General features: G+C 40.6%; 1 protein-coding gene across 8 annotated transcripts in view; it reads right to left on the bottom strand.

The window, feature by feature from the left end:
- The window catches only part of KCNT2 (potassium sodium-activated channel subfamily T member 2), a 124849-nt gene extending 103013 nt beyond the window's left edge, over positions 1-21836 (bottom strand). For 7 of the 8 annotated variants that reach the window (XM_071751060.1, XM_071751061.1, XM_071751066.1 and 4 more), the window contains exon 1: positions 21380-21836. In XM_071751060.1, coding sequence (XP_071607161.1) covers positions 21380-21474 — 95 coding nt within the window. In that variant the 5' untranslated portion in view covers positions 21475-21836. Of the gene's footprint in view, positions 1-1733; positions 1838-21379 lie in introns of those variants that run through there. The other variant, XM_071751064.1, reaches the window with a different exon arrangement.
- Positions 21837-26542: the final 4706 nt, after the last annotated feature.

The raw sequence follows: 26542 nt of genomic DNA, 5'->3' as shown, positions 1-26542 counted from the left end.
AGGAAGAATGACCCCAGAATACCCTGACTTTAAGGAAATGCTGAGCAAACACTATTCTTGAATTGGTCCTTTTCAAGTGACTCGAGGTGGCCTCCAATTACCAGAGAAATCCAAACTGCTGTTCACTTAAACTCTAATTCTCATCTGTAAGACAAATGTATCTGACTTTTCTTTTCTGGCTTTTATACTGTTTTTTTCCAAGTTAATTTCTTCTTTCTTATTTCTCAGGACTGCATCTTTCAAACATGACAATCAGAACAAAGCTGAGAGCTTTTCATACATGGTATCCTCACAGATTAGATTGCTTATCTCGGTTTTATTTTTATTTCAAAAATGAATTAAAATTTAGTATTATGAAAAAGCAGCAGAAGGGAGAAAGAAAAAAGAGCAGATGGAGAGAAGAAAAATCAATAAAAAGAACACAAAAATACTTGTAGGTTAATCCCAATTTGTCATTTTTTAAGTGTCACACGATCAATTGTAAAATACAATTTTAAATATCACTCATTAATATATTACCTGAAACACAGAGCCAGATTCTTAGTTGGTCTGATACAATGCCCACTTAGATCAATGCAAATATTCTTTTCACTTTGAGTTAAGATAATGAAATAGTAAAAATATTCAAACTAGATATTTCCCTATTGCTTTAAATATTTAAATACTATTTTCTCCCAAAATTAAGCACTTTTCTAGCCATTTCAATTACACAGTGTATTTTACACAAAATTGGCATATCAGTGTAAGATTCAGCAGAGAATATATATATTGATTCTTTTCTAATATAATCTCAGAGTTTTATTATTACCATCTTACTTTATTACTACTTCTGTTGGCTGGCTTTTGTGCTTTTGATTTTTTTGCCATATTATGCTAGTTATATTTGTTAATCTTCAATTATGACTAACAATTTATTCAGTGTGTCCTAGAAAAATGCAGAGCATAATTAAATCAGAAAAATATTGAAGGGTTTTTTTCCCAAATGAAATTTTGGAACTTAGTATAATGTTAGCCTACATTTTTATCATGTACAGGATGCTAAGGAATAAAAGTGCTTAATTTCACTTTCCACCCTTTACACTTACTCCCTTCCTTCCATCCCTAATCCTCACAACTTCCTCTTGCCACCCCCAGCTGTCACCACAGTTTGCTTTGTCACCTCCTAATTCCCTCTAGAGAAGGATATGATGAGCATGGAGTAAGTGCCAAATCTGTTCTCCAGGGCCCTGAGCAGCAGACTCACTCACAGCAGTTTATACATCACAAAGTTTTATGCTGCCCATGTACACATCTATTTAGCAATGTAAACATAAATATCTGGGTAGGAGTAGCAAGTGAAGGTATTATATGTTCTGAGAAATGACCCGAGACCTTTATTTAGCAGGTGCCATATAGTGGAATAGTTTAAATAAAAAGTCTGACAGTATCCCTATGGCAATAGTAATCCACAGAGGCCAAATGATAAAACCTATTATATTGTGTGTTAGAAAAAACAAAACCCAAACAACCAGCCCCTTGTTCCCCCCAAAAAACCATGAAGAACAATTATTACAGAGGACACATAAATAGCAACTATCACCATGAAGCTTAGGCACAGGCTGGAAGAAGCACAAAGGCACAGACAAGCTGGCAAATAAAAGCAGCTGCTTAAGCTGATGATGGAGGCAGTAGATACTTTACACAAAATCTTTGAGCTCAGACTGATGGAACAGAGGGGCCCTTATTTTACTTACCCTTGAAACATGCAGAAGAGGAAATAGCCCTGAAAGGAGGATAGTTTCAAGTCCTGAGCTGTGATTTGTGCTTGCTGTTACTTGCAGTACAGAGAAAGAGCTGCTGCTGCCAGAGGTCTGGCAACACAGAGGTGTTTAGGACATGGGGCTATACTTAGACACCACTTTCAGGTCTCCCAGTTTCAGTTTGAACCAGCTGAATTCTTTTAATGTTGTCCTGTACGAGTAATAAACTTGCAGTGAAGTGTATACACAGCATGGAAGATGTTTAGTGTGGTGTCTTTTACTAGTGTAAAAGTCTAGTGTAAAGGTACCAGTCTTTTAGGCTCTCCCTGCAGAGGCAGCAAAATCATTAAGGAATATTCAGATGCGCATCTTAATGAATCATCTCTCTGTTATTTGTTTACTTACTACTGGCTTTCAGGAAATTCATATAGGCAGGTTTTAGTTGACAGCTGCTGTAGATAATTAATGTTTGGAACTAAATAGTTACTTATAATATAGTTCACTGCTCTCTCTACTGCTCTCAACAATGTATTTTCTTGCCAACTATCATTAAATCTATCAGTACTGGCCAATCAGCACTTGATTTGCTTATTACCACATAAACTGATGGTACAGATTTGTTTATGAGTTAGATGTAAACACAAAATCATTTATCTGTCAACCACATAAGATCAGCTTGTGCTGACTGCTGGCAAACAGCAGCAGGTACATTGTCAAGCCAGGATGCTGGTTTTTACCCATGTAAAAACTGCCATCTCCACAAGAAGTGTAGTGTCACCCATATAAAGGAATGATTGGTCTGACTGGTATCTTCCACTGGTTAGTGGAAGATAGTTCTGACTAGGAATTGGGTCTAATTGAAGATTATTTATATTTTTTCCTCTGGAAAGCAAGTTTTCAATTGGATCAGTGTATTGATCCTATCCATCTTAATCATTGTGTTTATCATAGCTAATACCAAGGCATAACAGGAGCAAACACTGGGACAGCAGAAAAAAACAGGACTTTAGTGCAACTGCATAGCTTGACTGTCTTACAATGATTCTGAACTCTCTTTTTGTATTGGTGAGGAAGACAGCATAAATTAGCTGCCACAGAGTTATTGGACCAGTTCTTAAATTTCCCAGATAGTTGAAATAACAGGAGATGACAACTAAAAACTCAAATCGAGGATTGTACAGTGTGATATTCCTGGAATTGCATTCCTAAATGTGATTAAAGCTATCTAGGTTTATGTTGCTCTTGAGTCCTTTTTAAAAATTGAGGTTATCCATAACTATGTTTAAAACTAAACTTTGATTAAGCATAATAAACTTTTGTGCATTTATTACCAGTGAGACACAGAATCACAGAAAGACAGGGGTTGGACGGGACCTCAAAAATCCTCTAGTCCAACCTCCCCTGCAGAGCAGGGTCACCTACAATAGGGTCACATAGGTTATGTGTCTGGGTGGGTTCTGAATGTCTCCAGAGGAGACTCCACAACCTGCCTTGGCAGCCTGTGCCAGTGCTGTGTTCCAGTGCTGTGTTCCAGACTTCTGCTGGCTCTGCATACTTCTGTCACTGGTAAACAGAATCACACTCTTCATAGTTTTCCTTTTAGGAAAGGCCTTCTGCAGATTCTGTGAAGCATCTGTGCTATTCATACTACAGTAATAATAGCTATCATAGCTCTAGTGCACATTCACTCAGAATTTTTGCAACTGACAGATTTATGTATTTATGAACAGCATTTAACAAATAAATAAGTGGGTTCATTTTTGTCTCCTGCAAATCTGAACAAGTGATACCATGTCAACATTATTTCTCTAAACTGAGAAGATATTTTTGGAGGTTGTATCCCTAAACAGCATCCTTCAAGTTCAAAAATATTTCCAAGTAGATTGTGAAAAAAAAAAAAAAAAACAACATGTATCTGTCACTAGTATGGTATTAGAGCTCCTACAGGGGTAGTTTAAGCAAAACATATCTTGTTTACTTTATCGTGCTAATAATCATCCAGAAGAGCCCATTTCATAAACACAACTTTTTAATTTGTTTGTTGATTTGTCCAGGATAGTACAGATGTTTCCCTGCAACCTTTCCTTAATTAGACTGCCTGTATTAGGCTGCCTAATAACAATTTGTAAATGTTAACAAATACAAAAGTTCCAGAGCACATTTTGGCACTTGAGAACACAGCAGCAGGATCACTCTGGTATCATTAGGAAAATGTTGATTTGTTTCAGTAGCTATATTGATTGATGGTGAGAACAAAATAGAGAGATACAGGAATATACATAGGAATGGGATGGGTGTTGATGAGGGAGAATTTTGGAAAAGAGGGTGTACCAGAATGAGGCTATATTAGAATAAGCAACAGTGTGTTACTTGCTCTGCTCCTATATTATTTCCTCTTATCACTTACCACTGTATGGTAAATAACTGACCAAAAGGAACAGGTCTGTCTGCTAAATAAAAGTGCAGTTAAATTTCAAAATAAGCCAAATTCAGCAAAGACAAATAATGGCAAAAAAAATAATATTGGAAGAGCTTTCCCCCTTTTAACAATGGGTGTTAAAGAACTTAGTCTTAACTTTCAGCTGTATAAATTTACACAGTCAAGGGAAATATCATTATATAGTACTAGCTTGCTAAAATAAAGCACAATATATTTCCCCATCTCTGTTTGTACAATGCTTTTTTACAGTGATCTGACCCAGGTACAGAGCTTGGGCTTCAGTGCCAGATACTGAATTGACGTATTTTATAACCACAGTATTAGAGATAAGAGTAAAGAGTTAAAAATAGCAGCTAAATAAAATCATAGCAGAAGGCAAAGAAAAATATTCTCATAATGTACATTAGGAATGATAAAAATAAAAGCACTGATTAGAATGCCAAAAAGAGATGAAAAAGAATAAACGGAACCCATGCTAAGACCTACAAGTTGGATTTAACCTAGGAACAAACTAAGAATTAAGCAAATGACAGATATAAATAGAATATGAGCTGTAGCACTCTGCTCCATTATGAGATAATTGGAAGAGATAGATAAGGGGGAAGTCTGAAGGGAACATCATGTACTTAAATTTTTATAACGCATTTGAAAAGGTTCTCTGGAGATTGATACCGAAGGTAAAAAAAATCAAATGCTTATACTAAGGAAAAGAAGTAAACAACTGAAAAAGTACTAAGCATGGCTGATATAAGATGAAGTGAATGTCTGCCCTCACAGAAGACACTTTCTTTTGAAAAGAATTCACAGTAAAAAGGCTATAGGAATGTGTTTTTTTTTTTTTTTTTTTTTTTTTTACATTTTTAATATAATAATTTAGTTTTAAAGTCAAAAAGGTAAAAAACCCTACTGAATAAGAAGGTAACTTGAAATAGTCCAAAATAGTTTTTCACAAAGGAGCATACAGTGTTCCTTTAAAGAGAGCAGAGAATCCTAATAGAATAAGCCAAATAACTTCTTACAGACCTTGCAAAGCACAGGCTGCTTGAACCTATAAAGCAGAAGCAGACTACTCAAGACAAAATTAATCTTTTTTGCCTTGAATTGCTATATTAATTTGCAACAAAAAAACCCATAAATATATGTGCTTCAGCTCTCTTCCTATAGTGTGAACATTTTGATCATTTAGGTAAAAATTTGTTTTTTAGCATTTATTAACCAAAATAACTTCTGTACATCTGGTCACAGAGGAGATAAAAATGCTGGGTGGTTATACCACATACTTCAGGTATAGAATTAAGCTACTTTGGAAATGGGGAAGGAAAATTCTTGGAACAGGCTGTCAGAACACTCTGTATTGCTACACATATACACTAAGTGTTCAGATAATACAGATGCAGAATAAAATTTCTAATTATTACTTATTTTTCTTCTGTATATACTGCTTTGATAAAATAATACACAGCTGATAAGAAAGTGGTAATATAAACATAATCATGTCTGCTTTAATATTTATATATCAATACTGTTTCAGGCAAGCATACTTGGTATGTCCATAGGTAGAGGTAAAAGCAATCAATAGATTGCCAAATAAATACTTCAGTAAAAAACAAAAAAAGACATTTGGGGTTGGGGTTTTTTTTTGTTGCTTTTTTTTGGGGGGGGGAGGGTTGAGGTTTTTTTACCAGAACTCTAAGAATTGCAGTGCATAGGACATTGCTTTGCTATATACTAAGGCAAACAGAACACACACACACACACAAAAAATTAGCCTTTCCTATTAAGAAGTTATGAGTAAATATATAAATTATGATAAAGACATCCATTATTTTAATTGTTAAAATAAACAGTGGTGTTAACATAGTAAGAAGGGTATGAATGCAAATGGCAAGAGGATCAAATACCAATGGGAAATTTTCTGTACCACTCTGGATTTTCTCTTTGATGCCCTCAGAAATCACCAAACTTTCAGTGAATTGACTCATTAATTTTAAACACTTACGACTACGTTTTTTTTATTCTGAGACGTTGTATTTTTTTATGCTTATCTGTTTAGCATTTTATCAAAATCTCAGTTAGACATAGTAAGGTTTAGCTCTTCTTTATATGGTTAGAAAGCTATGTAGTAATTTACGAAAGCTTTCCTTGTAATGATGAGAGCAAAACTTCCTCTTAGCTTCCTAAATGATGGCTGCTTTAAATGCTAGCTCATCTCTGGTGCTAGATATTTACATTCAGATATAAAGATTTACACACAAAAAAAATTATAAAAGTTTCAGTTCATTATTTGACACTGTATCCTTCAGTCTGGGGTACTTCCCAAATTAAAATAAGTGAAACTGAAAGAAATACTGGGCATGCTTTACTTCATAAAAATTTCCCAGACTCCTGATACTCCATATAGGCCAAATTTATATTCCATTGGACAGGGGGCAAGAGTACCTGGAATGGGACCTCTTGCTAAGGTTTACAAGAAAACCAATTGCTACAATATCCAGGCATTTTCATATCTGCTTATTCTCTAGCATTGTTTGGAAAGCACTTACATATTCAAAAGGTCCCAAAGCACCTCCATTCTTAAAATAGCAACAAACTAGCATATTATTTTCAATATTTTGACAGAGACACGTGAATAATCTGTGAACTCAATCTTCTAGAACAGTTTTGTTGTCAGACATTGCTCAACCCCAGTGTCACTTGAATTGAGGACCTAAGAGGTCCTGCAATTTAAAATCTGTTGTGTTGTGTAATGTAAAAGAGAGGGAGTCACTGGCATAATCTCCCATGAACCCCAATACAGAGTAGCACGGATGGAACCAGTAGTTATTAGTTGTACATACATCCCAACTTTGAAGGAGGTAAAAATGTACCCATACGTGTCATTTATCAAAATGAGGCTTAAAACAAAATAATAAACTATCATTTCACGTTTGATAATGAAAAAAACATAAAACCTACATGTGAATTGAGAGGATATTTGTTTAGATTAGCTGTGTCTCTTTTTTACTGATTATGCCTACATTCATTGCAGTGATAAGGGGAAGTGAAGCTAGCTTTGAGTTTTTGATACATTCAAGTATCTGTGTAGTCTTACCTGGTGCCGTAGTAAGTTACATCAGGTCAAGGTACAATGAGTAAAGTTGTTCATAAAGGTCAATACTGTATTGCCTGCTATGTTTGCTTTTCCCTGGAAAATAACCTTGTCTACTCAGACCCATGAATATTCCCACTGAAATTAACAGAACTACTTATAGAAGTCCATATGTAATATAAAAAGGTGAACATTTCTCTGTAAGCTACTTAAAATGAAGTTGTGGGCTGTGTGTGTGTGTGTGTCCTTTTTCCATAACAATGTCCATAACACTTTGTGGCTTTCTTCATGTAGATTTAGTGTTTTTACAGTATTTTTATGAAGGTTTAATAATATATAGGGAATAAAACTCTAGCTAGAAGAATGCAGTATTTTACAATCTTACTGCAGTGATCAGAATTTTCACAAATCCACTGAAGTCCACAAATCCACATGGCAATCTGATGGATTGCCAGAAGACCATTGGTGTTTTGCCTCCTCAGGACATAGTCTCAACTCTAAATCTGCTGCAGGTGAAGAAGTTACTATAAGAAGGGGAGAACATGGCAAATAAGGAACAGATTTGGTGTTTGAGGGTTTTTCCATTTGTGGAGAATGCCTTTTACAGTTTATCTACATCAGGCTTTGTGATATGGATTAAATGCTGTAATCTTGTCTTTGTCCTAGGATTTAAAGTGAAAATTGATAAGAGAATTTTTTTTGAGTGTAAATCTGCTTGATCAGAGAAACAGAAAATACTTGAATAAAGATTTTTCAGCTTTTAAGAGAGGTTCTCCAATTAAAATCAAGCTTTATGCTAATTCTCATCAAACTAATGTTCAGTATAATTATTCAGTTTCTTTTGAGGGAAGGATGAAAATAGCTTCTTCAGAGTTACTAATAGTCATTAAGGAAAATTACTGACCAAGCTGAGTGGTAAACATGAATAGTCCATTTCATTAAAATAAATAACTAGCTAAGTCTGATTGGTCCTCACCTTCACATGAACTCTATGAGGAAAAGAACCCCACAACAATACAAAGTGAAGTGTAGTTTTCATAGCTTGCTCTTGGCTCTAGTCATAGTCAGCAGTATTCCCAAAAGAGAAGTATCTCTAGTTAATAATAGTATTGTTAAAGATAAATATACTAGATTTACTATTTTAGAATTTTTAGTAAATAAAAATATCATACCATTAACTTTTGGATTGTATTCCAGAAATGTGTACTGATCATTGTCACAAAACACATGGAAGAACAGAGTAACATTTACCTCAAAAGTTTTAAAATAATCTTTTCTGGTACAAATATTTATTTCTTCTGCTAGCCATACTTTTCCTTCTAGTTGAAGTAATATTAAATCACGTAAGATGTGAGAATATGATAACAAGAGCAATAAATAAAGTTGGTTTAAATGTTTCATTCATCTTTTTCTGTACTCTGCTCAGATCCCTACTTGACCATAGCTTTGCTTAGATTAGTAAAATTTGTTTATTTCAGAGTAAGAAATTGTAGGAACAATGACTGACCCGAAAGTAAAAAAACTAGTAAGAAGTCAAATTAAATTTATCAGGAACTTCTCATGGATACTTTAACAATCCTAGAAAATCTTTATCAGAGATTCTGTATGTAGCTTAAGTGTAAATGTGAAGAAAATCAAAAAGTTACACTGCATATGACTTTTACACATGTTCATAACTAGGGTAACTTTAAAAAAAGGAGTGTCTTTTTTGGCTTAGTTTTTGTTTTTATGGTTACATATTCAAACAGCAAAGACTTGCAGTTGTTACGTCTTAAAAAATTACTGAATTTTAACAGAAATCGTAAATGTCTCATTAAAGAGTGCCAATGATTCAAGAACTTTGAGCATGTAATAGAATATGTATTTTAGTCATTGTTATTTCTAAAATGTCACCTATCCAGTACTGTTCTCTCCACCCCTTACAGGGTGCATATAATTAGAGACTTCATATAAATCTTAGTCTCCATAGTCAGAGTAAGCTATTAAACTTCCTGATTAATCATAAGGAATGTCTTTAATTGTCTTTTCATAAGATTAAAAAAACTTAAAATATCCATTTTCGCTATATTTTAGAAGTTTAACTTGTCATCTTTAGTCATGTTAAATAGCACCTAATATCTCAGGACTTTGTGGAGTAAAATGCTGCTCATCAGAAGTATGGCTGGTCGAATGGTCTGTCCAGTACATACTTTTTTAAAGTCATAATTTCAAACTTTCATGATTTGCCTTGTGTATTTAGAAAATGATTTAACAGGTGCCTTCAGAAAATTGGACTGATCAATGTAAACACTTTTATTTTCCTTAAATGTGGTTTCCCAAATGAATGCAGAAATTCCAGAATTTGCTGGGTTTGGTGAGAGTCAAGTTATTTAAGATCCCTTTAGCTACCTGTATTAGTGAGGTGGGTCAGGACAGATATTCTATCATCTTGTTTTGAAGTGTTGTATAGATCTTAATGCTGATAAGACTCAGGCGGGATCTGTGGATACAATGAGGAGAGCTCTGCGTTTATGAACTGGACTGGCTGCACTGATATTAGGAGGTCTGATAACCAATCAACAAATGTCTAGGGTGATACAAAAAGGCAAAGTAGTACTTCCAGCTCTTCTGTATCTCCATTATGTTAATTTCTATCACTGTAAAGTGGCACAGCCATCTTAGAAAGGAAAGGAATTTCTGAATGCCAGACAACATTGGCCTGAAGTCAAGTGGTAGCATTTTGCTAGAAAATTCTGCATCACCAGTCAACTCGTGCCTTGGAAGAAGGCATTCACCTCATAATTTTGATAATGGTGACAAGAGAGCTAGAAAGGGCTGCGAAGCACTGCCCCGCCTTCTGCTGATGGTCTCAGGTGAGGCCAATCAATCAGGTGATAAGGGGGCCACACCCAGCACTGCCGAGAGGGCTAGAAAGGGCTGGGAGGAGCAGGCAAACAGGAACGGGGCTCGGCAATTAGTGAGGCAGTTTGGGCAAGCAGGAGGGGCACAGCCACCTCCCAGCTCTCTTGAAGGAGCAATGGTCTCCAAAAAAGCAAAACCTGGAGCTGTTAAGACGCAGGGTATGTCCACACAGACAGAACCCCTGAAGAGGGACAGCAAGAGGGATGTAGCTGTTCAGGCCTCTGGCTGTGTAGAGTGTCTGAGGCTCGTGTTAGCACCAGAGGACAGTGTGAGTGGGGTCTGTGTGCGATGCGAGCAGGTGAGTGACTTGCTATGCCTGGTGGCAGAGCTCAAGGAGGAGGTAGAGAGACTAAGAAGTACTAGGGACAGTGAAAGGGAAGTTGACTGGTGGAGTCACATCCTTTCTAACCCAGAAGTCCAGAAGGAGACGGTTAAGCCCTGTCCCTCCTGCCATCAGGCAGTTGGAGCAAACCAGGTTGATGGGAGGGAATGGAAACAGGTCCCTCATCGGAGAGGCAAAAGAATCCCCTCCCAATCCCCACCATCTCCCCAGGTGCCCTTAGAGAACAGATATGAGGCCCGGGACTCAGAGAATCAGGCAGAGGACAGACAAGAGGAAGAGCTGCCTGGAAGGTCTCCTGTTTGCCCTTCATCTACCAGATGGGTTACAACTACAGCTACAAAGAAAAAAAGGAGGGTAGTTGTAGTTGGTGACTCCCTTCTGAGGGGAACTGAGGGCCCTGTATGTCAACTGGACCCATCCCACAGGGTGGTCTGCTGCCTTCCTGGGGCCCGGGTGAGGGATACTCGTAGGAGACTCGCCCAGCTAATTCGGCCCTCAGATTATTATCTACTGCTGGTAGTCCAGGCTGGCAGTGATGACATTAATGGAAGAAGTACTAAGACAACTAAAAAGGACTTCAAGGCACTGGGTCATTTAGTTGATGGGTCAGGAGCACAGGTGGTGTTCACCTCGATTCCTGCAGTAGCAGAGATGAATGAGGAGAGGAGTAGGAAAACCTATAATATCAATAGGTGGCTAAGGGATTGGTGCCATCAGCAGAACTTTGGGTTTTTTGACCACGGGCCAAATTTCATCAAACCTAGTCTCTTCAAACCAGATGGGCTTCATCTATCTAGCAAGGGCAAAAGGACTCTAGCCTATAAGTTGGCGGGGCTGATAAGGAGGGCTTTAAACTGGGTTTGAAAGGGGGATGGGGTTGAAACTGGGCTCTCCAGAAAGGAGCCCAAGGGTGGACAGCCCAAATTAAGAGACAAACCAGCAGCCCAGCTGAAGTGCATGTACACCAATGCACGCAGCATGGGCAACAAACAGGAGGAGCTGGAAGCCATCGTGCAGCAGGAAAGCTCTGATGTAGTCGCTATCACGGAAACGTGGTGGGATGACTCCCATGACTGGAGTGCTGCCATGGGTGGCTACAGGCTCTTCAGAAGGGACAGGCAGGGAAGGAGAGCTGGAGGGGTAGCTCTATATGTTAGAGAGTCTCTTGACTCTGTAGAAGTTGAAGTCAGTAACGATAAAATTGAGTGCCTGTGGATCAGAATCAGGGGGGAGGCCAACAAGGCTGATATCCTGGTGGGAGTCTGTTACAGACCACCCAATCAGGAGGATGAGGGTGATGAATTATTCTACAAGCAGCTGGCGGATGTTTCAAAATCGTCAGCCCTTGTTCTCGTGGGTGACTTTAACCTGCTGGACATCTGCTGGGAACTCCACACAGCAGAGAGGAGGCAGTCTAGGAAATTCATAGAGTGTATAGAGGATAATTTCCTCCTCCAGCTGGTAAATGAGCCTCCCAGGGATGGAGCCCCGCTAGACCTCCCGTTCATAAACAGAGAGGGGGTGGTGGGAGATGTGGTGGTCAGTGGGTGTCTGGGACACAGCGATCATGAAATAATAGAGTTTTCAATACTCAGGGATACAAGGAGGGCTGTCAATAAAACCTCTACGTTGGACTTCCAGAGGGCAGATATTGGCCTATTCAGAAGACTAGTCCAGAGTATACCCTGGGAAACAGCCCTTGAAAACAAAGGGGTCCAGGAGGGATGGATGTACTTCAAGGACGAAGTTTTGAAAGCACAGGAGCAGCTGTCCTGGTGTGCCGAAAGGCAAAGCCGGTGGAGAAGACGACTGGTCTGGCTGAACAGGGAGACTTTGAAAGAAATGAGGGTTAAAAAGAGGGCCTACCAATTATGGAAAAAAGGGCTAACTACTCAGGAGGAATTTAGGAATATAGTTAAGTTGTGTAGAAAGAAAACTAGAGAGACAAAGGCACAACTTGAACTGAATCTCGCCACCTCTGTGAAGGATAACAAAAAGTCCTTCTACAGATACATCAATGGCAAAAGGAGGGGCAGGGGAAACCTCCAAACTCCACTGGACATGGGCGGGAATAGAGTTATCAAAGATGAAGAAAAGGCCGAGGTATTTAACACCTCTTCTGCCTCAGTTTTCAACAGTAAGACAGGTTGTCCTGAGAACAGATGGCTTCTGGAGCTTGTAGAAAGAAACAAGAATCTGAACAGCCCCCCTGTAATCCAGAAGCAAACAGTCAGTGACCTATTGAGCTGCTTGGATCCCCACAGATCTAAGGGACCAGATGGGATCCACCCAAAGGTGATGACAGAAGAGCTCACCAAGCCTCTCTCTATCTCTCTATCATCTACCAACAGTCCTGGCTCACTGGGGACATCCCAGATGATTGGAAGTTGGCGAATGTCACGCCAATCCGCAAAAAGGTCTGGAAGGAGAACCCGGAAAACTCCAGGCCCGTCAGCCTGACCTCAGTGCCTGGCAAGGTTATGGAACAGATCATCCTGGGGGCAATCACACAGCACCTACAGGATGGACAAGGGATTAGACCCAGCCAGCACGGGTTTAGGAAGGGCAGGTCCTGTCTGACCAACCTGATCTCCTTTTATGATCAGGTGACCCGTCTGGTGGATGAGGGGAAGGCTGTGGATGTGGTCTACCTGGACTTCAGTAAGGCCTTTGACACCATCTCCCACAGCTTTTGTGCCCTGTCACAAGCCCACAGCTTGGACAGGGGCACTCTGCGCTGGGTTAGGAACTGGCTGGAGGGCTGAGCCCAGAGAGTGGTGCTGAACGGTGCTGATCCAGTTGGCGGCCGGTCACTAGTGGTGTCCCCCAGGGATCAGTGTTGGGCCCAGTTCTGTTTAATATCTTTATTGATGATTTAGATGAGGGGATTGAGTCCATCATCAGCAAGTTTGCAGATGACACTAAGCTGGGGGGAAGTGTGGATCAGCTGGAAGGCAGGAGGGCTCTGCAGAGGGACCTGGACAGACTGGAGAGTTGGGCTGATTCCAATGGGATGAGGTTCAACAAGGCCAAGTGCCGGGTCCTGCACTTTGGCCACAACAACCCCATGGGGAGCTCCAGGCTGGGCACAGAGTGGCTGAGAGCAGCCAGACAGAAAGGGACCTGGGAGTCTGGATTGACAGGAAGCTGAACATGAGCCAGCAGTGTGCCCAGGTAGCCAAGAAGGCCAATGGCATCCTGGCCTGTGTCAGGAACAGCGTGGCCAGCAGGTCCAGGGGAGGGATTCTGCCCCTGTACTCAGCGCTGGTGAGGCCACACCTCGGGTCCTGTGTCCAGTTCTGGGCCCCTCAGTTCAGGAAGGAGATTGAGGTCCTGGAGCAGGTCCAAAGGAGGGCAACTGGGCTGGTGAAGAGACTCCAGCACAAGTCCTATGAGGTGAGGCTGAGGGAGCTGGGGGTGTTCAGCCTGGAGAAGAGGAGGCTCAGGGGAGACCTCATCACTCCCTACAACTCCCTGAAAGGAGGTTGGAGCCAGGGGGGGGTTGGTCTCTTTTCCCAGGCAACTCTCAGCAAGACAAGAGGGCACAAGAGGTCTCAAGTTGTGCCAGGGGAGGTTTAGGTTGGACATTAGAAAGAATTTCTTTACTGAGAGGGTGATCAGACATTGGAATGGGCTGCCCAGGGAAGTGGTGGATTCTCCATCCCTGGAGATATTTAAAAAGAAACTGGATGTGGCACTCAGTGCCATGGGCTGGGAACTGCAGCAGTAGTGGATCAAGGGTTGGACTTGATGATCTCAGAAGTCCCTTCCAACCCAGCTGATTCTATGATTCTATGATATAACAGCTCATTTTCATCTGAAATGAAGAGCACAAGATGAGGTCTTCCACAACAGTCTCAGTCTGGTCCATAGTATATGTCAGAAGACTCAGGTTCAGCTAAGTTTCCTCCCTCCTACACCCTCAGTGATACTTCCCCTATACCCTGAAACATTTCTAGTTGCCAGCATTATTCTTCCCTCAAAATGCAACAGTCTGACAACATCACCCTAAAATCTCAGCATTCTGAATGACCAGTTGATCTAGTCACAAAGACATAAAAATAACATCAATTGGGTTTTCATAAGCAGTGCCTGCCATGATTAATTGTATAAAATGAATTCATACTATCAGCACAAACTTAACTTTGTTGTTTTTTCCTTGTCTCAGACTGTGAACTGCCGAATCAGAGGAAAAATGGGAAGCCCTTAAAATTAATTCAGTGCATTTTGAATGTTGTATCATTTTAGCTAAATTGTAATTTTCATGTGGTCTGTGGCCAGTCTCAGTACAAAACCAAATTATCATGTGGGTCCCTGAATACAGTTTGTAAATTAATTCCTCAGTGCCAATAAGATCCATGATATCTGGAACTACTCTTGTAAGCTTCACTTTCACAATACTCTAGGATGGGTGAAAATATCTACTCGGATTTTGATATTCTTTATAAAATCTGGTTGAATAATCAACCTCTACACATCACAGAGTATATTGTTCCACATTTGTCTTTGTATTGTCTTCTTTTAATTACTACAAGGGGAACAAAACAAAAATTACAAACTAGGCAATATTTACAAAAACACCCTTTAAAAATGTATTTGTTTAACTGATTAAACCCCTTTGGACAAGTGATCAAATGATAGTTTGTTCTACACAGTGAGAACATAGCTTGGTCACTTTTCAAAAGAATATATTCAGCTAAATATACAGCTTAGCCTTTAGACCATTTATGTTATGGCTGTCTGTGCTTGCTGATGAGAATTACAAGGCAACACTGATAAGGTCCAGTGCCCTGAGATTCTTTTGAATTTGGTGTGAAGATGGGAAAGTGTATGCTGAAACATAAAGAATAAATATAACCACAGTTTTCCATGGGCAGCTTGGCTTGTTGTTGTTCCCATGTGTGTTTGTCTTGGGTTTGGTTTGGTAACACCACTTTCATATGTGCTGCAGTTTTCTCTGGTCACATGGGGAAGAGAAAACAAAGTGAGGAAAACGTAAACACTCTAGAACATTTTTGGTTATTGAGAAAAATAAAAGAGTGAGGCTATTTTATAGTGTTTCCCTCTTAATAAATATTTTAACAGTCACTATACTTTGAGGGAGCTCTCTAACTTAAAGCTACTTGAAGTACGGTAAATGCTATTAACTTTAACATCATAAAAAGCTAAAGGGCAAACTCTTTTCTTTGCCAAAAGTCAAAGTGGTTTGACTGAGGCTACAGAATACAGGAGGCAGGGCAGGACTTTCCTGGCAGAGCTAACCTGTAGTAAGGACTGTTGTTCAAATCTTGCAATTGCTCCTGCCAGACGTTTGGTTCTGGTTCTAGGCTCAGCTGTTACTGGTTAAACCTAGCAGGAGACTTAAGTCCCTGGCAAAGACGTAGGCGAAGTTTTTTCCTTCTTGCTACCTGGATAATTTGACTGAGCTTAACTTAATGCCTTCCCTCCCCATCTACCACAGCAAGGCAAGCACAACATCCAGCTTAGCAGCTTGCTTTCCACCACAAAACTGCACCACTTCCTAAGAGGTATCTCTGTAAGTACAGGCAGGATTTTTGTCTCAAGAGATACTTGTGAGTAAATAATAATATTACTGTTTTTATCTGTCAGTATAAACACCATTTTTTTTGTCCCTAAATGACTGTTTCTGTTTTACTGCTACTTCCCACCAGGAAGTTGACTGCTAACATAATTAGCAGATGATTGCATGGGGGAGGCTGAAGTCTTCAACAGCTGTTTTAAGGCATTCTGTACCAAATTTTCTGTGCTGCAGAACATTTATGGGTTTTGAATGGCCTTCTCTCTAATGGCACAGAGATTGTGGAGCCATGGTGTGAAGGCCTCTGGGAAGGACTTTCTCATTTACTTGAAAAAATATGAAGACTCTATTTAATATATAAGTACTTGGGCTTATTGTACATACCAGAATTTGGAATGTAGGATCACCTTTAATTGCAAGGTTAGAAACTGAATGTGTAGCACTGAAATGGTTGGCAGATTTATTTCACAATAAAAGTATTTCGAAGCTTCAGACATTTCTGTTGCTCCAAGTGATCTGTTTCATTGTTACAGGATAAAGGGAGACAATATGAATCAGTGTTACCATTTGTTACACTCTCCATTCTGAGAGGGGAGCACAGTGCAGCACACAAGTTTACTGTTATAAAATAAATAATCATAATCATTGGCTGTGATAGAATAACAATCATAAAATTAAGAGAGAAACCATTTGGGAAAGAACTGCTTCAGCTCCCCATGGAGAATTATAGTGTCTGCCAGATGTAAAGTAGCATGTATCCAGCTCTAGATGGAAAAATAAGAGCTTTAGAGTAATAAGTCTATAATTAAGTAATGATCGAAGTACCAAGCACATTTACAAACTGCATTGTGTTGTCCCAGAGGAGAAAGACTTCTTGATCTGTGGGGGTTTTTAAGCTGAGACAGTTGGAAATTTTCTGCAATAGAAAACTTTTTCTGGGGCATACCACCAAAACCTGCCTCAGACAGATACAGGTATAACAGCAATGAAGTGTTCCTCATCTCTTTTCATGTCCTTCCCCCAGTTCCAGTGTTAGGTAATTAATGTGGAATAGGGAAACAATGCAATTTTTGCTTCCATTGTTGCTGCAAGAAATGAGCATGAGATTGATAGAACTCCCTTCTACAAAGCACAACCTTCTGTCCCTTCCACACAAGTAAATTCCCTATTTTATATATAATAAAGACCCAATCCTAAGATAAATCTAGAAGATATAAGAGTTTCTTTTAAGAGACTTCATTTTAATTTAAGAGAATTTCTTAGAAGATATGAAGTTTTCTTACCTGGGACTTTATTCCTAAAACTTACACAAAAGTTGTGATCTCTCTATGTGGATGATGTAGTAACTTCAAAGTGTTAGTATTTTTTTCTTTATTTTTTAATTAATAAGTGGTTTTGCAGAGGAAAAATGGACTTAGCCTGTACATGAAGCAATTTTTTTCAGGGTTTAGGGCAACTAAACTGTGCAGATCTGAAAACACCTGCTCTATTAGCAAATTTGACTGTTAAAATCCTGAACAGTTGCAATCAAATTTTTAAAGTAGAATTTGTGCATCTAACTCACTTTATTTATTTTGAAAACTTACAAAGACAAAGCAAAATAAATTTGACAATATTTGCTAAAGTCCTTTCATTTTGTAGCCTCTGTTAGATGGAAGAACTCATGCAAGTTAACACATTTTCTAAAATGAGGAGAGCAAACTGACTAAAATCTTTCTTCATGGAAAGAGGAAGATTATTTTGAACAAAACCTAATAGAATTTTCATTTGAGGAAATTATAATAGATTTTTTGTGCAAGTTGAATCTAGACTCAGATATTTTAAATTACTTGAATCAGAAATGTGTGGGCTTTTAATCCCCTTTTAGTTTAACAATTTCAGGTGATTTCCAAAAGGAAAGGCAAAGTGAGGGCTTTGCCTACTAATTCACACTGTGACAAATGACTGTTAAAGTGCCTTCTGAGACTTACAGCAGGGAGTTGTTCCTTGAAAGTCACCATTCAACATGACAGCCAGCAGTATACAATTGCCCAAGTGATGCGTGGAGGTGTTCTGTATTATCTCAATCTTTTTCCTTTCCAGATAGGTGGTAATGTTCATTTATGCACATCAGAAAGGAAAGCTAATTTTAATTTAATCTTTTAAGTACCCAGTTAAGAACAGTTCTTGCATAAAGGTAAAATTTAGCTCCATAGTTTCATCATGTAAGTGTAAACTGCAGCAAAATGACCCAAGTTTTCACCTCAGTACAGGAGTAGGATTTGAAATGTGTTTCCAGCACCAGTTCATGTGCCTATATTGGCACTGGAATGTTGTATGTTCTAATACCAGTTTTGTGTATACATATGTACAGAAAAGAAATAACAGAATTGGAAAATTTAAATTTTTGTTCCATGACTGAGGACAGTAAACACTTTCTATGGATATGAAACAGTATATAGAAAAGTTATGAAATCTGATGCTTTGAAGAAGTTTTAACAGCCTCTTTTTTTTTTTTTTAATAAAGTATTAACTTATTAAAAATATTTTACCGAACAATACATTTACCAAAGATTTACCATTTACAAATACATTTACCAAGGATTCACCATATTCTTCTGCACACAGCAACTTCTTTTACAAAAAATAACATACAATTCAGTTTGGTTGTGGGATCAGACAGCCTAGAACCCATCTGTTACTCAGGCCAGCTGCAAGGTTGGTAGGGAATCTAAGCTATGCAAGTAGAACTCTTTTTATGGGAGGGAAACAGATAGGCAGTGAGATAGATGTTACTGTACTGATGGGAGAAGTATTGGTAAGAAATGGACTATGAGCTAAACACCATAAAAAAAAAAAAAAAAAAGAAGCTTGAGTGAAGATCTACCATAGGAGAACTCCTTGAGAAAAAAATTATTAGAAATCTGTCTCCAAACAGGTAGAGATCTAAGAACCAGAGTCCTATTAACATTCATCTAAGTAAGCATTTTAGCATGTGTGCACTTCATAAATTAACAAGATCATGTAAATGAAATAGCTGATCAGACTCTCTTTCTAAAGAAACATAACCAATATGGTTTCAAAACCGGGTACTATGCTTCTGTCAGAAATATTTCTTTCAGCAAAGAGAGATCTGTATCATTTCATCCATGTTTATTATTAAGTACTATCAAACTATGCTATCAAACCTGATTTGGTGACACCAAATCCTGAGGGGTTTGTGGCAGATGCTGGAATTATTCCATCTCCTCTCCACTTAGAAGAATCAACAAGCATCTGAAAACACTGAGATGGAACCCTTGACTCTCACCAAGCAAAATGTAAGCATCTTTCCAGAAAGGGCAGAATGGAAGAAGAGAAGAGGGAACTCAGTGATGGTAAGATCAAAAAGGGAAAGCAACTTAGGAAACAAAACAAAGAGTTCAGCTGGTAACAGGCCCAAAGTTCACAGACCACACAGATGGAAAACCTTTGACCTAAATCACACTGTTGGGGTTGAAAGCCAGTGAAAATAAGAAGTTGCAGTGAAGCAGAAATAGAAATTTATTTCCAACATCTCAGCCAAGGGCCAATAAACTCCTAAACTGTCCTGATCATTTGCCATTGTGCAGCCATACTATAAAGCTGCTTCAACTGTATTTTAGCATTTAGGTCTTCTATTCATAGTTGATGCTATGGTTTGTGCAGTTGCTTATATGCTATTTCCTATTTGAGACCAGATCATGTGTCTTCCATAGAGGGAAACTTCATAAAGTTCAAGTCAAACAACAGTGTCAGAGAACTTTACAGTTTAAACTAGAGCTGGCAAAAGTGTTAATCCACAGAGTGGTAAAAAAAAGTGTATAAAGAATATTCTGGGGTTTTGGCCACAAAAATCCTAGCTAAATAAATGAAGTTGATAAAATAAGAGAAGTTGTGGGTTTTCTCCCCTTCCAGTAGCAAATATAATGTAGGTATAAAAAAATAAGATCTACATTTTCTAAAATCTCAAAGAATATTGAGCCAGAAGGTATGAATACAGCATATACTTGTGTTTTAATTTTTTTAAACTATGAAACTACACTCTGACAAACATACTCTTTAATTCTCCCTTATTTAGTAACAATATTTCTCCATTATTTAGTAACAATATGGTCCTTTCCAAGCAACAGTGTTTATTTTTTGTGACTATCTTAAGATGTTATTCACCATTTGAAACTGTATCAATAAACTTAATTTGTTTAATTGCTTCAATGTATAAGATATTCTTCCAAATACAGGTAATAATTAGCTACATATTATCATGATCATGTGATTACCAATCAATGAGAATCAGTCTTTCTTTAGGAAAGAAGCTAAAATCTAAACAATACAGACCAACATTAAAATGAGTTTCTGACCACTGAGTTAAAGACTCATTCTGAAAATGTAAATATATTGAACTAAAATTGATCAAATATGCCATTATGTATTACCAGACAATTTTCCTTTCCTGTCATTTGACCACAATAAATGGTTACTACTAAGTGGATCTCACAGTTTTGCAAAATGGGATAGAGGAATAGCCCATTGACACACTGAGCTGTGAGGTCAAATAGAGTGGCACGATGCCGTCTGGTGTTCATCAATACTGCTCATTTAGCATTCTGAAACCGAGCACACATTTCTGTTTTGGTGTTTTTTTCTTCGCTAATTTTAATATAAGTTGTTTTGTTTTTCTCAGGCATTAGACTTGAGACAAAGAAATACCTTTTGTAATTAGATGGTGACAGACCTTGAAGTAATCCAAAAAGGAATAAACTAATGGTAGCTACATCCAAGCCTAGGCTCGCTACATGAAAAGAACCTGCATGTAAAGCAGCATGAATGTTGGACAACAAAACCATCCAGCGACCCCGGCACTTCGACGAGCTGCAAAAGTGCATTTTGTTCGGGGTTTCCCTTCCAGTCCGTGTTATTACCGGGAGACTTTGTCGTGCCTGTCCTAAGCTCCCTCTTACCATGGCCGCGGGGGAGAGAAAGGCTTCCGCAGAGCCGGCAGTGCCCCGAAGCCTGCGGGATGCCCGGTGCCTTGCAGCGGGGACGCGGGCCCCGGCTCGGCCCCGGCTGCGGGGCTGGGCACATCAGCCCCTCGGCGGCCGTCGCATCCCTTTCCCAGGAAAGTTTTTCACCGGGGCTGGCCTGCCGCGGGCGGTGCGTGCCTCCACAGCGCACCGACCTGCCCGCAGCGGGGCGGGGGGCGGCCGGACAGCGAGGCTCCGCGGTTCGGGGAGCCGCCCCTCTCAGGCGGGATGGCGGAGGGCCCGGGGGGGGGTTGGGGGGGGGAGCGGCGCCGCCGGTCCGGCACCTCCCGTGCGAGCCGAACACTCACCTGTCGTCGCTTTGCCAGCTCTGGTCGCCCAGCAGCAAGTCGCGAAACCGGTACCGCGGGGGAAGCGGGGGCACTTCGCTGTCCAGATCCACCATCCTGGCCCGCTGGGAGGGAGGGAGAAGGGAGGGAGGGGAACGGAACGGAACACGCCCCGCCGCGCCCCTGCGGAGGGGCACTCACGCCCTGCCCGCCCAAGCAGGTGCGGGTGAAGCCCGGAGGGGCCGGGGAGCGGCGCTGAGCAGGTTGCCGCCGGGCGGGTGCGGGGGCCGTGCACACAAAGGCGACCGGAGCGCGGCGGCGGTGGCGGCGAGCTCCCTGCCTGCCTATCTGTCCGTCCGTCCGTCCGTCTCCCGGCGGCTGAGGGGAGCTGGGCCGAGCAGCTCGCTCGCCGGCGCGCGCGGGCGGCCGTTATAGGGCCCCGGGCTTGGAAGTTCCGCCTGGCGCCGCGGGGGAAGGGGGGGGGGGGGGGCGAGGAGTAGGGGGTGGAGGGTGAGGGGTGGGGGGTTTCCGCGCTGCCCGCCTCACGGGCAGGCAGGTACCGAGGTACCGGCGGCGGCGGGGGCTGCCGGGGCTGCCTCGGCGGCGCGCACCCGCCCGCCCACGCGGCCGCCCGCGCGCGCCCACCACCCGCGCCCACCGGCAGCCGCGGTGAACAACAAAGGAGCTGCCCGGCGCCACGCGAGCGTCGCGCGGGGCCGCCGCCGCCGGGGCAGCCAATGGGAGGGGCGCTGCCCGGCACGCTCCGGTGACGGCGCGGGAACCTCCGCCCGGGGCAGCCCCCGCCTCAGGGAACCGCGGGGACACCCCCGGCTCTGGGAGAGCTGCGTCGCTTCCCCGGGACCGGGTCTGTCCCTCCGGGATGGCGGTTCGGAGGGCCTCGCCGGGTCTCGGCGGGTCTGGGGTTGCCCCCGCACGCCGCCGCGGGGATGGTGCCGCGCAGTGCCCGTTTGGGTCATGCGGAATGGCACTTGGCTGGAGGAACCGATTGACACCACGGCACCAGCTCGATCCCAAGCGGGCCTTCAGGGCTGCTCATGGGGCTCCCTCACAAACCTCCCTCCCGCAGCCAGCAGCCTCCTCCTCTAGAGCTTCCTCAGAAGTAGTTTGTAGGCCCCCATAATTTGAAAAATTCGGTGTTTTATTTGGGTGAGCTGAAGGGATCCTCTGACAGACCCCACATTGCTGCAGGGCATCATCTGAGCATACTGTGGTCTTTCATAACCTGTCTCTTGCTTATCTTAAGTCAGTCAGGTGTGTCTGGTTACTGTCGTATGTCCCTGTTTTGTGCCAACTCTTCTGAAGTCTCAGGTGCAAATGTGCTGAGCCACTGGTTTCTACTTTTATTTAATTGGGGATTTGTTCTACTTTCCGGGAGTTGTGTCACGGTCTGTAAAAATACAGGGAAGTAGATTTCTCACCATGATTCAAATCTGTAGGCAATGCTTGAAAGTGGGAGACAGTCTAGAAAATATTTGGTTATCTCGTGTGACTGATGAAGCACCCATTACCCATATAATGGTTTGTTTGAATTCACCATCACCATATTGGAATAGTGAATAATGTTTCTAGGTTTGTTCCTAAAGGTCCTCTGTAATCTAGACAAACTGTCATACTTTCCATCTAGTGCCCCAGTTCTGGTAAACATAAATATTACTACATTTTCACAGCCTGTCATGATTTACCTTCCTGGATTCAGTTCTTTGTGTAAGATGCTCAGACATAGCAATCCTTTTCTAGAATGAAGTCATGCACAGTCTTAACAATTTTTAGAATTACGTTTATATTCTGCTGGATCAGGGGCTAAGTGTTAAGACATTATTTTCTAAATGTGGTTTAAATACCACATAGTTCACTAGGTGCTTGCACTTATACTCTACATTGAAGAGTGAACTTTCCATTTTCCATTCAGTTGGATCTCTGTGTAGAAGGTAAGCTGGATAAAAGCTGACTCAGCCCATACAGTATCAGCTTAGGTATGGCAGCCTGGACTGTACCACACAATAATGTGCCCTGCTGAGCATCTGAGCTGCATGCTGTGATGGAAAGATTTCTACAGGTAACCAACAGGTAATCCAATTAAAGACTCAGATTATCTCTGCTGTTGTTCCAGGCAGCATATTTCCTTACTTCTTTTGATCAGTTTTCATGCAGTTTCTCTGATGGCTGTTTCTTTAGAGAATGCAGTATTGTATGCCAGGTCCTATAGAATGCTGGGATGACCAGGGCATGATGCTTACCCTTTCTCACAGCTTGCTGCATTTGGCATTTACAACATGTACCTCAGAAAGGCTCTTTAGATGAGGCAAACCACATGCATGTATGTGGCAAGAGTTCAAAGGTAACTTACTCTTTGCTTTGGCTGATGCAGGAAATAAAAAAAAATTAGTGAACCAGTCTGCTGTCACATTCATTCTTGCCAGTTTTATCATGCTGTGTTCTGTGGTCAGAGTGTTTTAAGTCTAATTAAAAAAAAAAAAAGAAAGAAAAAAAAAGGTCCAGGATCTTTCTGTTTCAGGGTATTTGTTGCATCCAATTTTTCTTTCTCAGCTGCTTCAGTTGAACTGGCTGTCTCTAAGAAAACAATGTTTCCTCTGCCTGGGTATCTTTTCGTCTTGCTAAAACTTGAGGTGGAGTGGAGCCTACCTGTTAGAATGGTTTGTCACAAAGGTAGTTATGCTAACTGCAGGCCTTTTCTGAAGTCTCTGAATCATAGCTCGCTTGGGAAATTAATAGTGTTCCTATTTTATCTCCTTAGCAGCCTCATTAATTTTTCCACTTTAATTGATTAATTTGATATTCGTTTTCATACTTGAGGATTTAAGTACCAGTAGAAGCTTTTGCACTTTTTCTGCCACTGAAATGCACGTCAGGATGGTAATAGCTGACTGGTAAACTAGCAACCTAGTAAATACCTGAGTGGAGCTAATAGAAAGCAAATTTATCACTGAGACTATGATCATGCAATTTATACAGAAGCTTAGTTTTACACTCCTAAATACTATAAACTCTTTGCACTATAAAATTAGGTGATGTATATAAGGTCACTCTAAGTATATAAAATTGGACAGAGATGGGATTTTAGTTGACTAAATCTTATTTTTCAGTTAGCAATTCAGTACACCTGAGAAATGTATGTCTTCAAGGTGAGGAGACACTGGATCATCCACTTGAAGACAGAAGCTGTTATATCTGAACTGGGTCATACTGGGCCACTGTGGTCAAGCTGGGCGTTACTTCTGCATGGCTGCATGTTAAAGAAAAGCTGTGAGATTAGCTCCCCAAAAGGAAAAAAATGTAGGTATGTACTCTTGGGATAATTCTGGTCCTGAGAAGTGCCAGGACCATCTGTGTCCCTGGGGGGTTTTTGTTTGGTTGGTTTTTTCCTTTCTTTTATTTGTTTTAAGCTGGCTAGATCACGTGGGTAACTCTTTCCAAATACTTAGCTCTGAAGTTTGGGAGAGAGTGGGAGGTTAAGAATTGTGTGACTGAGTGTATTGCTGGCAAACGGATGCAAATCTTGGATCATACTGAGATCCAGACAGAACAAAAAAGTATTTAGGTTTCAATTTTAGGTTACTTATATTTTTGGTGGTGTATAGGTAACACAGACTGGCACAATAGAGCTTCTGAACTTTTTGAACAGTTGCAGTGTATGTGGAGGTACACACGGGTGCTTAACACTATTAATTCAAGATGTTTTGCCCCTCTATTTGAATCTGAATTATGTATTCTCCTGTGATAAAGTAAATTATGTTATCAGGTTAATTTTTTATATTTTTTTCAAAAAGCTTGTAAGGTTTTCTTTATTAGTAATTAGTTTAATTATTGATACACACTGAGATGTTCTTTACTGTTGGTACTGGTACCTAAAATTATTCAGGTAAATCAAAGCCAAACCTGACTGCAAGGAGTTACAGAAAAATACCTCACATGTTAAGCTGGTGAATTTTACTCTCTTGAAGTATTGATGGTCCTCTGCAGCTGTGGTGCTGAAATAGTCCTACCAGACAGTGTTCTTATTCCTGTTCCCTCCAAGGTTTTCAGTTGTACACCATGACTCAGACAGTTGTCTTCCCCAGCTGAGGTGCTTATTATCCAAACTATTGCTTTTTAATATTAATGCAAAGTTTGCATGCATTCTGCTATTTGTCTGTTGGTTCTAGTAAAGGGTTAGGCTGGCTGAAAAACTGATTGGCTGGAAAATAAATGAATAGAACTCAAGATCATTCTGAGGCTTTTCCTTAGGTGCTCAGTTTTTTGAATCCCTTCCCCCCCATAATTAAGAAGTATCTAGGTGTTTATTTTGCCAATGAGAACTTTAGGAACTCTCACATTTCTGCAAGTTCTCTAGTTCTCACTTGAGTGTGTATGTGAGATTTTGGGTTTAAGATGAGAACTAAGGAGTGGAATACTGATAGCATTTGAAAGCTCAGAAGACAGTTCTGCTGCTTTGCCAGATGAAGAATATTTAGAAATCTGTCAGTAATTTTTTTTTTTCCCCTTGGCTTTCAGATCATCAACTCCAAAGGCTATCTCAGATCCAAAGTGAGGGATACAGATGCCTTATAGAACTAAAGTTAGGCATGCTGCACCCTGCATTCTGTATGGATCTGAAAGGATAAATCAAACCAGCAGCAAAAATTGGTGAGAGGTGTATTTTGAGGACTCTCCTTCTTTGCCTGCTGTGATACAGAACTGCTATTCATTGCTGTGGACTATATGGCTAGAAATTACATCAGTGTGAAATGGTTAGCTAGAGGATGCCTTAATGGCTTTAAGCATTTAAGCTCATTGACCTCAACTTTGACTTTTTAAAATGTGTCTAAAAAGAATATAAATCATCACTGCATACTAATAATATCTAGTAATGGACATAGGTCAGGCCAAGGTGCCTAAGTGGGTTCCTGTTGAGTTGCAAGAGGGCAAAATGACCTTTAAGTCATATAACCTTACCTTTTACTTTTACTCAATACTTATGCTCCTTAAGGCTGGTGGAAAACAAAGGGTTGTTGCTGAGCAGTGCAACATTCATGGGGCCTACAGAACTTCAGAGATTGTAATCTTGGATCCTTTCATCCACAATATCTAGGTCTTGCATCTTTTTTTCATATAATCTAACATACATTTATTCCTAGAGCCATCATTTTGTGTGTCATTTACTGC

Source organism: Heliangelus exortis, chromosome 8 (genome assembly GCF_036169615.1).
Source record: "Heliangelus exortis chromosome 8, bHelExo1.hap1, whole genome shotgun sequence".
NCBI classification, from domain to species: domain Eukaryota; kingdom Metazoa; phylum Chordata; class Aves; order Apodiformes; family Trochilidae; genus Heliangelus; species Heliangelus exortis.
This window is presented reverse-complemented; position numbering and strand designations above follow the sequence as displayed.